The sequence below is a fragment of the Nomia melanderi genome, chromosome 13, assembly GCF_051020985.1.
Source record: "Nomia melanderi isolate GNS246 chromosome 13, iyNomMela1, whole genome shotgun sequence".
Taxonomy (NCBI): Eukaryota; Metazoa; Arthropoda; class Insecta; order Hymenoptera; family Halictidae; genus Nomia; species Nomia melanderi.
This window is the reverse complement of record NC_135011.1, coordinates 240,098-253,275: the sequence shown is the minus strand read 5'-3', so window position 1 is coordinate 253,275 and position 13,178 is coordinate 240,098. Positions and strand designations below refer to the sequence as shown.

The following is a 13,178-nucleotide window of genomic DNA, read 5'->3' as shown; positions in this document are numbered from 1 at the left end:
TAAAAATTGTATAACCAGCAATGAAATAATTTTAAACAAAAGCAATAATGATATAACAAATCCTGTAAACAAAATTATACGAATGTAAGAATAGGTTATAGAACGTACATTACTGTTTAAAAAAGATGTTCTATTGGAAATATTAAATTCGTATATCAGTACATTATTTAATAGAGGTCTATAGAATTACGGTAAAAAGATGGGAAGAGATTTTGTTTTTTTTTTTCTTTTTATGTTTTATTTATACAATAGTCTGTACGATTCTTAGATCACTTCTTCTGCGCTGCCGCTGCTTCGTCCTCACGCTGATAGGACTGCAATAATTCTTGTTTCTTCGTAGCGATACGTTCTGCTCTGCGTTTACGTGCTTCCCTTACCTTAGTACGACGCGCTTCAGCTTGGTCTGAAAGCATTTCTGCTCTTGCCTTCTCAGCCTTTTTCTTGTGAATGAATTCCATTAGAACTCTCTTGTTCTTGAACACGTTACCCTTGGCCTTCATGTACAACGAATGGTACAGATGTCTGTCAATTTTCTTTGTCTCACGATACTTCTTCAAGAGTCTACGAAGAACTCGCATTCTTTGAATCCATAAATCCTATAAATAATAAAAGACTTTTATTATATTATTGGTAACATAATAAAGAGATAGCCCGTAAGTGTTATTACAAAAGATAAACTGTAAATTTTTATAAATTCAAATGTATTTACCTTCTGCGGTGTACGAGCATTTGCTGTACCCTTCCTCTTACCGAAGCCACAATGACGTCCTTTACGTCTAGCTTCAGTGTTTTTACGAACACGTGCTCTGGAATGCACAGCCACAGGCTTCTTAATGATGAGACCATCTTTGATCAGCTTCCTAATACTTTGACCTAAAGAAAATATAAAATTTGTACACATATTTTGGGATTCAATGAAAAAAAGGGGAATAATGTTTTACTTACGGGAATTTGTATTTGCAATTTCATTGATTTCATTAGGATCCAACCACACCTTTTTCCGACCGCATCGCATAACAGAGGCTGCGAGCCTCTTCTGTAACTTGAGCGAACTGAAACAAACAGAACGAGGTTATGTTATGAAGACCACTAATTGTAATAAAAACTGTTCTCAGTCGTATCGAATCATTATTTATACGTAATTCAGTTGATTCGTTCATAGAGATATGACTATAATCGATTAAGCACTACACAACGTGTGAAAATAACATAAACTAGATACATTGAACCATGTGGTCGGTCTTCGATGAATGATCAACGCAAAACCAGAAAAATATCATATTTTCTATGAAACATCACATTTATAAACGAATGCAAACACTTTTCTCGAAAATATAAGTGAGAAAATTTATATTTAATGCAATACTGTCAAAATATTTAGTTAAATTTTAAGAGGATCACTACCTCATGACGGAACTACGAGTCCTCCTTGGTAAAGAAGAACAAAATGGCAAAAACTACATTTCCTGTGTTCGTAGTCTGACGGAAGCAAGAAGCGAAAAGGCGGGTAAATTTAAAATTTTTAAACAACTTTGATAATTTTGTTAGAGCGTTTGTTGCAAATAACAATACGTTTACGGTGTGATATGTACGCGTTCGGTAGTGATTTTAAGCCAATAAGTAATATTCGATGTGAAATATTAATTCATAAGTATAATTGATTTTAAGGAATTCATACGTATCGTTTGAACTGGACAGATCGAAGAGTATATAATTTATAAAAAATGATCAACTATTTGTCGAAAGATAAGAGAAACGATTAACATTGAAATAATTCGATAGAAAACGATAGTAAGTAAGGATGTTCAGAAGTCGCGTAATTCGGCAATTTGAAGGCACTGTTGGATAGAAAACTGAATATCTATAGAATACAAAAACATTCTCGCTCGACGACAACGCTTCCTTATATATTTTATTCTTTCTTCGTTGGTTATTTAATACTCGAAAAATATATTTTCCAATTGAACTACACACGAGTCCGATATCAGAATTTCCCGCCAAACGTGACTCGCGAATAATAAGAAAGGGATATGGAACATTGTATAACCCATTCGTGATATTTCCGTAGAACGTATCGTTATCGTTTTGGATAATGCAAAGGTGACGGGAAAAACTGGTGAGTGAATTTCATTATTTGGAACATGGGACAAAAGTTTCCACCGATCCTGAAATCTATCTGTGCGGCTCGTGTACGCGTTGATAGCAACGCGCAGATCATAAAAAGTGACGTATGGCCTTCTAAAGACTTATATTTGGACCTGTGACCGGTGTGCAGTGAATGTCCGGTTCAGCGTGACACACGCTTCTCCGTGGACGACAGTGTGCGATAATTCATCGAGCAGAATGGAGAAGAAAGTCGCTGTGAATAAAGATTTACAGCGTGAACGTGATAGATGTACATTCGATCCCTTGGAACTGACCCATCTGCTGGATGGTGGTCCAGAGAAGACTCAAGCTCGTCGTGACCGAGGTATTTAAACAATTATTTGAAATTTCAATCAGTCTCGTTGTTGACATACATTCGTACACGAATTCGGATTCCGCGGAACTATATTAAAAACAAGTTACACGTGTAACGGTTAACAATGGTTACGAACCGATGGTCACAGTACGATAGAATGAAAATATTCAAATGGCTGTTGTCGTCGCGTCAGTGGTTTTAGGGTAGTTGACAATGAAGTTGCTTTAATGTTGTTCGCACTGCAACCACTAGACTGAAATTTCCGATTTCTCCTGTTACGATTCTATACACATATATGGTAGTCGTGTAGAAACGCTTTCCCCGAAAATTAAAGAATAAATTCTTTATTATGTATAGATTATGTAGGCCAATTTATACGTACACTATTATTTATTCGATACCTTTTCACTTGTTACTTTTTACCCAAGAGTTCCATTCCGGGGAAAGCATCTGTTGGAATGCACCAGTTTCCCGAGCAAAGTTATCTTGGTTTTAACTAAAGCGTCAAATTATTTCAACTGATAAATATTGAAATTTACTTAAAATGTTTCTTACATTGTATCTAAATGAATGGAAACACGGCGACAAAGTTCGTATAATTAAGATAGCATTCTCGTTTTCTTAATTGCGTTGTAAATAATTTAGTTGTAAAAAAAAATAAGAGATTTAATCGATTTACGTAGTTGATGTTACACTGACAAAGTAACGAAATCAAAGGTCGATCGTACTAGAAAAATCATCATGATAAAAAGATGAACGAGATGACTTGTCGATTAGATTTAATCGTTTGCCATAGGCGAAAAACATGATCTTTTGCACACCATTATCGCCGCTACGACGGCACGACACGGAAGCATGTAGAAACAATTTTGTTTTCTTTAAATTACTTTTTTCTTTTTTTTTCTCCGTATTCTTATATCACTCTCCGAGAGATCGTATCTGATCGTATCGTATCGTATCGTATCGTATCGTATCGTATCGTATCGTATCGTATCGTATCGTATCGTATCGTATCGTATCGTTTGTCGATTTTTCGATTTTTCGATTTATTTTCAATACCCCGAATCGATGCACAATTCATGCGATTATGAATATTTAAAATTATAATTCAGTTCATGGATATTGATGGAATTACTGGTACTACTGTATCACTGTACTACTGATAATTACTGGTAATTGATTATGTGTTCCGTTCGAACCCGTTTATCGATGGTTTCCGTGCAGTTGTTTTTTTTCCCTCAATTTTTGAATACCTTTCATTTCAATTCATCTATTTTCATATCACAATTAACGTCAATTCCAATCTTTGGACTGTAAACTCTCGTTAATGCTCCTCGATAAGATTATTTATAAAATTTGTCATATGCCTTGTTACAGATGAAGATAAGATAGATTGGAAATTGAATGTATTGTATTTTTAAAAGCAAACTTGTTGCATCATCTGTATTGATTATTCAAATTAATCCATTAAGTTTCATGAACAGCCTTTCCAGGAAAAGCGCTTTTTTATTCAATGCTGACACATTCGTTAATTATGATTCGTTAATTTTAATTTCTCTTCATTTTACTGTCGGTCGTTAACTTCTTTATGCATACATAAAAACATAAAATATCGATGTACGCGCCACTGTTACAACAATTGTGTTTTAGAACAATTGTTTCTGGATGATCCAGAATTACAAGATGAAATACCAATAAAATACAAGAGTCATAAAGAGATATACGAAGACGGAGTGCGTAAAGCATGCATAGTTTTGAAAAAAGTACGCAAGTTACAAGAAGAGGGGAAAGCAGGCATGGATGTTTTCTCGTATGTTCTTTGTTGCTATTACGTATCATTTGTTAAATGAAAAGACATCGTTCCTAATGAAAATATTTTTCAGACATGTTCTAGGGGGAATGTTCGGTTCTGGTTTATTGAAAGATGGAAATCCATTGGTGCTTCACTATGCTATGTTTTTGCCAGCAATTATGGGGCAAGGAAATCTAAAACAACAAGAATATTGGATATCCAGATCTTGGGACGGCAATATTATTGGAACTTATGCTCAGGTAAAGTGTAATACCACTTGTGTAATGATTATGTAAGAAATGTTATAGTTTTAATGATATATATAAATTTGATATTTTACTTTTTCTTTTTATTAAAGACCGAACTTGGTCATGGAACTTTTATTAGAGGTTTAGAAACAACAGCAACATACGACGTTAGCACAAAAGAATTCATACTGAATAGTCCAACTTTAACATCTTACAAGTGGTGGCCTGGGGGCTGTAAGTATTTTACGCAAAATACTAGAATAATTCATATTTCTCTAACTATAGAGAAATTAAAATTTTTATTTTAACATCTAGTGGGCCATACAGCTAATTACGCGGTAGTGGTCGCGCAATTATATACGCAAGGAGAATGCAGAGGAATCCACCCTTTTATCGTGCAATTAAGACACGAGGAAACGCATGAACCCTTACCCGGTACATAAGCATTTTATGCAACGTTCTTCTCTATCCGTAAATCGAAGTTATTCGCGTTGTACAGCAGAAGAATTTATTTTACTATTCGTTTATTACGCAGGTATTAAAATTGGAGAGATTGGTACCAAGTTGGGAATGAACGCAACAAATAACGGGTTCCTCGGATTCGACAATGTCAGAATACCCCGCGAAAATATGCTCATGAAGAATTCTCAGGTAAAAGAGAAAGCGCGGTACTTTCACGAGGTATAAAAGGTGGAAAAGAAAACAGTTCTATTTCTACTCGGTAAAGTAGAAATATTTTGACGAATGTACGTTAAATCAATCGTTTCTTGAGCTTAATGTTTAACGAGCAATGATTTTTTACGTATTTTTCTTTTTTCTTTTTGTCTGTTTTTCGCTCAATCATTTTTTTCTGGCAGTGAACGTGCAAGGTAAATGACATATTACTCGCATAAGTAGAAGAACTGTCGGCAAACGGGAGTCTAAGTAAGAGGAATTTATGAATTAGCTTTCTATTTATATAGGTCCTCGAAGATGGCACATACGTAAAAGGTGTGAACGACAAATTGACCTACGGCACGATGATGTTCGTCCGCGTAGTGCTTGTTCATGACATTGCAAGTTATTTATCGAAAGCCGTCACGATTACGACTAGATACAGCGCAGTGAGGCGACAAAGTCAAATTAATTCGGAGTGAGTAAACTTCAATGATAACCTTGAACCGCGAAGAGAGTAAAGTCTAAACGTATTAAAAAGTATTCTGAATCGGTGTGTTTCAACAAGTTCTACGTAGATAGAAACAATTATTTTCAAAGTATTATAGGAAGCTTATAAATAACGCAGAATAGTAATGAAAGAAATTTTAAATCTGTTTACCGTTGACTTATCAGGGAACCAGAGGCACAGATTATTAACTATATAACACAGCAGTATAAGATCTTCCCGAATCTTGCTGCTTGCCTAGCTTTCCGTAGTGCTGCGGACTGGATATGGAACATGTATAATATTGTCACGGGCGAATTAGACCAAGGTGATTTGGAGAGTTTACCCGAAGTAAGGAATAACACTGTTCTCTCTCGTCAGTTTCTTCTTTTTCCTTTTACAATTAATAATTATGTAACATTCTTCCGTAGCTGCATTCGTTGTCCTGTTGCCTGAAAGCGGTCGCATCCTCGGATGCAGCCACTGGAGTAGAGCAATTGCGATTAGCTTGCGGTGGACACGGATACATGGATGCTAGCAACCTCCCAGCGACTTATGGTTTAGTTACTGCCATTTGCACGTACGAAGGAGAGAATACTGTTTTATTACTACAAACGGCGAGATACTTGGTTAAAACCTGGAAATTAGCTATCGACGGCCAACCGTTGCCAATCACTGTACAGTATCTTTTAGTTTTTTCCAGAGGTGGCAAACAGAGGCCTTGGCAGAATAGTTTGGATTGTATTATCGAGGCCCATCAAGCAGTCGCCGCTGGGTAATCCTTTTCTTACCGATACTGACGTTTAATACGCAATACGATCGATAATATGCAATACGATTTTGTTGACAGAAAGATTCGTTTGGCCACAGAAAACTTTGAGCGTAGAATACGCAGTGGAGTGTCACAGGAAGATGCTTGGAATGAGACCAGCATCGAATTAATGCAATGCGCGGAGGCTCATTGTAGGGCGTTCATAGTAAGGACGTTCATAGAAGCTGTCAGGGAAAATACTTCGGTGTCGAAAGAGTTGTGCGTTATATTGCAACATCTCTGTGAACTGTACGCTGTGTACTGGGTGTTACAGAGACTCGGTGATTTCCTTCGAGTGGGTACAATATAATAAATACGGTCAATGAGCCATCTCGTTGCTTCGTCTGCTAGAGCTTCTTCAACTTGATTTCGTTTGTTTAGTACTCCTCGTTGACGAACGAGGATGTTCCATCGCTGCAAGCTTGGCTGGAAAACCTGCTAGCCGCTATCCGTCCAAACGCCGTCGGTATCGTCGATGGTTTCGATATTCGCGACGAAATTCTTTCCTCGGCTCTGGGTGCTTACGACGGTAATGTTTACGAACGACTGTTCGCAGAAGCCATGAAGAGTCCCCTGAATCAGCAAAGCGTGAACGAGTCTTTCGAAAAATATTTAAAACCATTCCTTAAGAGCCATTTGTAGTACAATGTTCTGCAATTCTATTCCATTTACTTAGTAATGTTATCAAAGACAATTCATTATTGTTACAATCATAGTATATATTGAAGTTGTCGTTGTCTGAACTTCGATTTCAGTTGTTCCCAATAGGAAAGTTGACAACTTTATAGAGTATATAGAATTTTTATTATCAATTTGTATTTTGAAGAGTTTACGAATATATATTTTTCTACAGCCCTATTAGAGTAACATTGTAAATACTTGAGTAAAATCCCGTCCGCGTTTTACAGTTAATTCGCGGATTTTCCTACAGAATATTGTTAAAAACTACTCTTTTCAGGAATGCTCGGCCATTCCATGCAAAGGTATATTTTCAACGTTTTATACAGAACGAATATTTTCTATGTACTTTTACTACTAATAAAGAGTACCTTACAGAATTTACATTTTGTTAGCTTGGTCCGATTTAGCTCGACGACTAACCATGCTACGATTACGAGGAATCCGTTGGTAATGCAGAATCGATATCGTCGTGACTTGGAAGTATCGGGACAGATGGCGGCAAAAATGTCTAGAAATAGATATTGGAGAATCGCACAGGGATAATTAGATCGGAAGTTGAGAAAAACCGATCCCGCTACACGTTCCATCGGTGTTCAGATTATTTTCTGTGTTCTCGAAGATTTCTCGAGTTAATAATTCGTACGCGAAGGTGTCGAAGATGTTTGGAAATGTGAATTGGAGAATTCGAAATCGAAGTTTGCTAGCTTTCGTGATCCATACTTCTGACGAAAGTATATATATAGGCATAATTGATTTCGACGGGGTTCAGGATCAATTTAGGTTCGATCGAAGCAGACTGACAGAATGATACTATTAATTGGAGTAATGTTATAAAAGATATTTTATTGGCGTTCGGTGTTTGGCGCGCAAAAGATGGCACCACTCGAGTATCGAACAAACACGTGTAAATACAGCATGCGTCTTTCGTATTAGTTGTTTTTCCCTCGTCGCGTGTGATGGTTTTACGTAGCCTCTAATTTTGTAGTTGAGATGAAAGCCTTTGAGAGAAATTTCTTCACGCTTCGTAAACGATACGCTCTATCGACAGATTCTTTTTTCTAACTAATCAGCTTTAAAGAAAACGACGAAGCTGTTCTCTCGAATAGCAGTTGGACGGAAAGTTCTGCAGGGAAATCGAAGGAGGGAAAAATAGAAGAAGGAACTGATTTGGATTCCATTTATTGCAACTGATTTACCCTAAACACAGTATGTTTTTTCTCGTCTGCAAGTACCCTCGATGGGGCGTACCTTAACCTTTCAACTCGTTCCGATCGTTTTGCTTAGTATCGATATTTATTTGCGACCTTATCCAACATAACCTGTACATTGAATAGCTGTTTAAATAGTTTTCTCCTTCCAAGTCGACCCTATCAATACACTTAAATCGTACCTTTATTACTACGCATATCGTTACAATATCCTCGAGACGTCTAGACGCATTATAAATAAGCTTATAAAATAGCGTCGAGCTATTTCACGAATCGATAAGATCGATTTAGAAGCAGTGAAAAAAGTTCGTTCACGAGAACGCGCCGATCGATGAAGTATTTCGTACCTGAAAAATATAGTTCGACATCGCGGCAGGCGATCAACGATACTTCACATTTTTATCTAACGAATATCTCGAATCACGTGACGTGGGGTTTTTCGGGGTAGGTGATACGCGATTGGTTATCGCCTCCCGCGATGTTGACGGTTGACACGACGATCAAGTTTTAAACGCTTTTTGCCCGTAACATCCAACGATCGTTTCAAAGATAGACTACGCGTCAAGGTAAAATGGAATTGTCAGATTGTCACGGGGGACGAAACAGATAGAATAGAGAACAGACAGAGCAGACAGAACAGACAGAACGGAGAGAAGAGCAAAGAGTGAGAAGTAACGAGAGAACCAACAGAAACTACGATCAATGGGATTGCAATGCTTTTCGTACGAAATTCCTCTCTCTCTTACGTAATACATGGCAGTTTGGGCATGATATTTCATTTATCCCGTGTTACGTCGGGTAATGCGGCGACGGCGCCCGTTTCTCGCGACCCAGGTAGAAACACGTTCGATGCGCTAATATCATCGGATCTGGAATTTCAATCTAACGAGATTCCAACTAGCCTATACCCTCTTTCGTCTGGATCGTTTACCATTCGGAGTACACCTGTGAAAACGAAAAACGGAAAGTTTGCGTCGGTCGTTGCGGGCGGCAATAAATGCGACGATTCGTATACGTAAAATTCATATTATTATTGCACAGGACATAATAGTGACATAACGTTATATATAAGACATTATAGCCGCATAACATCGTATATATAAGATTATTTATTACGATGTATGGAAATCCTCCAGGGTGTTTCACAACTGCGCGCCGGGTGAACGTTGGTAGCTGTCAAGTCGACTGATACCGCGCGCGACCTATGGAGTATTAAAAGATACGGAACACCGCTCTATGGTGTTCTCCCGTTCCATTTCCTTTTCATTTTCCTTTTCATTTTCATTTTCATTTTTCCTACGAATAATAACAGACAAAGTTCCGTGTTCCGAGGAATCTCTGGAGACGCGGCGTAAATCGATGCCTCCTAAGTGGCGCGACTAAAAATCGATTACGAGTTTATGCTCTATCGTTTCGAATAAAAGGAACGTCCTGTCTCCACGATACCGATTGCTCGTCAACTACGCGACGCTCGAACAAACAGAGAAAAGAAACATTTTTAACTGGTCTAGCTTAATATCGCGTTCTACCTGGGAAGAGGCGAACGTGGCGCGATCGGATCTAGAGAAATCAAATTACGTCACGGTAACGATCCGCGGGATCACCGGAAGTCTAACGGAGAGGTTAGGTAAAGCAAATGTCAGGATTTTCGGAGAGGGGAGAAAGGGAGATCGCTTGGTCCTACGTGAAAAAGTCAATAAATTATTACAATGTACTTCGCGATACTGATCGACCATGGGATAAATACCGATGGACGAATATTTTGGAACAAAGAGATATATATATATATATTTTTATCTATATATATTTTATGCATTGTTCGTTCAACTCGAGATTAGAACAATGTCGCTCGACTCGTTCAGGAACGTGGTTAAAGTTCAAAAAACAGGGGGGAGGGGCTCTTAACGTTAAATGCAATTCGTAGAATGTTTCTACCGACACTCGTAGGTGTGGCAACCCGAAATCTCGTTTCGCGCGCAAACGGAACGCTGTCGTTCGAACTGGCGCCCACCGTTTTTCCCGCTCTAACCTAAAACTGAACGAACAACACACGTGTATATTCGTGTCCTTTCTTTCCCTCTCTTTTTATATACCACCTTCGTTAGTTTTATTTTCAATATATGGCATAGGCGTGTTCCTTTCATTTTTGTCAGTCGGACGACGAAGAACCGTGTGTACACGTGTGTGTAATATACGCGTTACGTGGCGTGTCGCCCGGTACCCGGGAAGAGAGACGGTTCTACGTACGCGTGGGAAATTTCAACGTGTTTTCTTATCCATGGCAAATAGAATCCCTCTCGACCAGCAGAAGAAACCCTTCTCCTTAGGATGCAAGATGTCCCGTGGGTTGCGGAGGTGGAAGAAGGGAACGACACCCGGCAGTTGCACCTGTCTCTCCATCTTTTCCGTTTTTTCCATTTTTTCCATTTTTTCCAATTTTCCCATCGTTTTTCCGCTGTTCGTCTTCGACGGAAGATAGCACGGTCGCATGGAACTGTGTATAGTTACGTAGTCGCTTACTGTGCTTAAAATGGCACGTCAGAGTTTCTCTCTTTATCCGCTAGGGTGCATGGCAATCGTCGCGACCGCGTCGCTTCCGTCGCATTATTATCATTATATTCTTCTCCCGTTTCTTCTCTTCTCGGTTATTAAACGACAATTTCTCGAAACGTCTACCTTCCGGCGATCCGTAATAAAAAGATAATACAGCTACACGTATACGTATGTATATATAAAAAGGAAAAAGACAACCACAGAAAATCTCGAGAAATCGAATCTCGCGAATACGTCCCAGTAGATTCCGTTAAAAAAAACGTTCGTTCCCATTTCGCGAACGTCCGTTCTCAGATGACCAGTCTGAGAACGAGTGAAATGTCCCTAGATCCCACTAGAAAACCGGGAATGGGTCAAGGCCCGACTCCGAGGTCGAAGCTTTAAAAAAGCGAGTCCGCTCGGCGATCGTCGACCGGAGAAAAACGAGCGAAATAAAAATCAGGTTAGGGGGGATGGGTTAGCCTGATGATAAACGAGGTCGCGGGGGCGGCAGGCGGGGGGAGCGGCGTCGAAAAGGCGTCGAAAAGGCGTCGAAAAGAAACGACGATTGGCGCAACGATCTCCTTCTTCCTTCCCTCCTTCCACTTTTCCGGGGGGCAGAATGATTCACGATTATACCAGCGGCCCGTTTATCGGCCAGGAATTTTCGCGCTCTCGGTCCTATACACAGTGTTATTAGAGGGGGTGGGGGGGTTTGAGGAGAGTAAATGCACGTTGGAATACGGTTGGAATATGGTTGGAATACGGTTGGAATACGGTTGGAATACGGTTGGAATACGGCTGGAATACGGTTGGAATACGGTTGGAATACGGTCGCGACCCGGCACTGACGGCACGACGAGCTTGCTTCGTTTCAGCTGGCTTCCCTCTGGCCAGCGACCCGTTTGCGAGCCAGGACACTTCCAGAAGCGGACCGCCGTTGAATTCGCGACAAAGTTCGGCTCGAGGTGCCTGGCTGGGCGGCCAGCTCGTTGCAGGGTTTACCCCGGAGAGCAGCGATCATCGGAGAGATGTCGGGGGTAGACGACACCGGGTTATCGAATCGGTTCCAATTACGGGCTGGCTAGAGTTAGCGAAGAAGAAAGGGGGCGGACAGAGAAAGAATAAGTGGCGGCATGCTTGATCGAAGGATGACGGAAAAAGAGGTTGTGCGCTGACGCTTCCCCATGACTGGAGAACACCACCACCCCCCCGTGTCTCTGACGAGGCTGTTCCCTCGCGGCGCGTGAGGCTGCGGCAGCAGTAACAGCAGCAGCAGCAGCATTTAATTCGGTCGAAGGACATCGTCTTTCTCGGCGTAGTATCGTGGGGCAAAACTCGGCGGTGTCAAAGCCAGGCTCCTTAGGCTTGGCCGCCTCAAGCGTAGAACTCTCGATTGTGATGGGGCGCGCCCGGTTTCGGGAACGCCTGCGCCGCCGGCGATCTCCTCGGCTCGTCCAGCGCGTACGAGCCCTCGTCCTTCTTGCGCATCCTGTACACGATGAACATCACCACCAGGATCGCGCATAGCAGGCCGACCACTGCGCCGCCGATCACCGCTGCAATTTCCAAATGACGCTTCGTTTTAACCGCTGTATCGACCGCTCGAATATTTCGGATAACGAAACTCTCGAAATAACGAAATAACGAAATAACGAAATAACGAAATCTCCGAGATGATCTCGAGGAAATCCGAATGAACGAGGGACGGATGGAATTCTGGTTGGAATAGTAATCGAAACGGTGGAAAATCGGGAGCAACTCGAGTAGCTTTGGGAGAACGAGACTTTCATTATTCACCGCGTCGAGTATTCAGCGCCGTTAATTATGTAACGCGTTTATTATGCGTGCTTCGGATCGGTTAACTTAACCCAGAATTTCGTCGGCAGTTCCCCCGTTAGCCTCGTGAATAAATACGCGTTCTCGCGGAATGTTGATTCACGTGTCGGTCCCTCGTGCTCCGCGCTGTAAGCATAATGCCAAGGGAGCACGTTAATAAATAACGTAATCCCTCGACGGAGCAACGGTGCAACGGTGCAACGGTGCAACGGTGCAACGGTGCAACGGGGGCGGCGTATAATTCCGGCGTTCCGGCGTACAAAGACATTCTCTTCCCGTCGATCTCCGATGTTCGACTGATTGCGCGTACCCCGGTGATTAACATTTTGCCCGTTGAAAGGTGCGTTCGAGCGCGATTCGCGTCGCTTCCAACGATCGCGAATCGATCCCGCGGGGAAACGCGAATTCATCGAAACCTAGGACCTCGGCTCGCTCCGATACTCGCTTTAAAAAACTATGCTAGCT

The 13,178-nt window shown here is 40.8% G+C and overlaps 3 protein-coding genes across 4 annotated transcripts in view; 1 reads left to right on the top strand and 2 right to left on the bottom strand.

Annotated features, from left to right (window-relative positions):
* Positions 1 to 109: 109 nt before the first annotated feature.
* Positions 110 to 1,484, bottom strand: RpL19 (ribosomal protein L19). The gene is made up of 4 exons (XM_031987014.2): positions 1,405 to 1,484; positions 946 to 1,052; positions 710 to 873; positions 110 to 596 (listed from the first exon to the last, which is right to left on the bottom strand). The coding sequence occupies exons 1-4, from the start codon at positions 1,407 to 1,409 to the stop codon at positions 270 to 272; spliced, it is 603 nt and encodes a 200-aa protein (XP_031842874.1). The 5' UTR covers positions 1,410 to 1,484; the 3' UTR covers positions 110 to 269.
* Positions 1,485 to 2,027: 543 nt separating this feature from the next.
* On the top strand, positions 2,028 to 7,515 carry LOC116431488 (acyl-CoA oxidase 1). Of its 2 annotated transcripts, XM_031987009.2 has the most exons (12): positions 2,028 to 2,116; positions 2,276 to 2,470; positions 4,112 to 4,271; positions 4,345 to 4,513; positions 4,612 to 4,735; positions 4,817 to 4,936; positions 5,037 to 5,152; positions 5,464 to 5,633; positions 5,831 to 5,993; positions 6,074 to 6,417; positions 6,493 to 6,748; positions 6,835 to 7,515. In XM_031987009.2, exons 2-12 carry the CDS (start codon positions 2,344 to 2,346, stop codon positions 7,093 to 7,095), a joined length of 2,010 nt encoding a protein of 669 aa, XP_031842869.1. In that variant the 5' UTR covers positions 2,028 to 2,116; positions 2,276 to 2,343; the 3' UTR covers positions 7,096 to 7,515. The 2 variants fall into 2 exon arrangements, with proteins under 2 accessions (XP_031842869.1, XP_031842870.1); XM_031987010.2 differs by lacking the exon at positions 4,112 to 4,271 and having other exon boundaries at positions 2,031 to 2,470.
* A 782-nt stretch (positions 7,516 to 8,297) lies between these two features.
* Positions 8,298 to 13,178, bottom strand: part of Sdc (Syndecan) — an 85,367-nt gene continuing 80,486 nt past the window's right edge. The window contains exon 5 of the mRNA XM_031986739.2: positions 8,298 to 12,433. Coding sequence (XP_031842599.1) covers positions 12,252 to 12,433 — 182 coding nt within the window. The 3' untranslated portion in view covers positions 8,298 to 12,251. The remainder of the gene's footprint in view (positions 12,434 to 13,178) is intronic.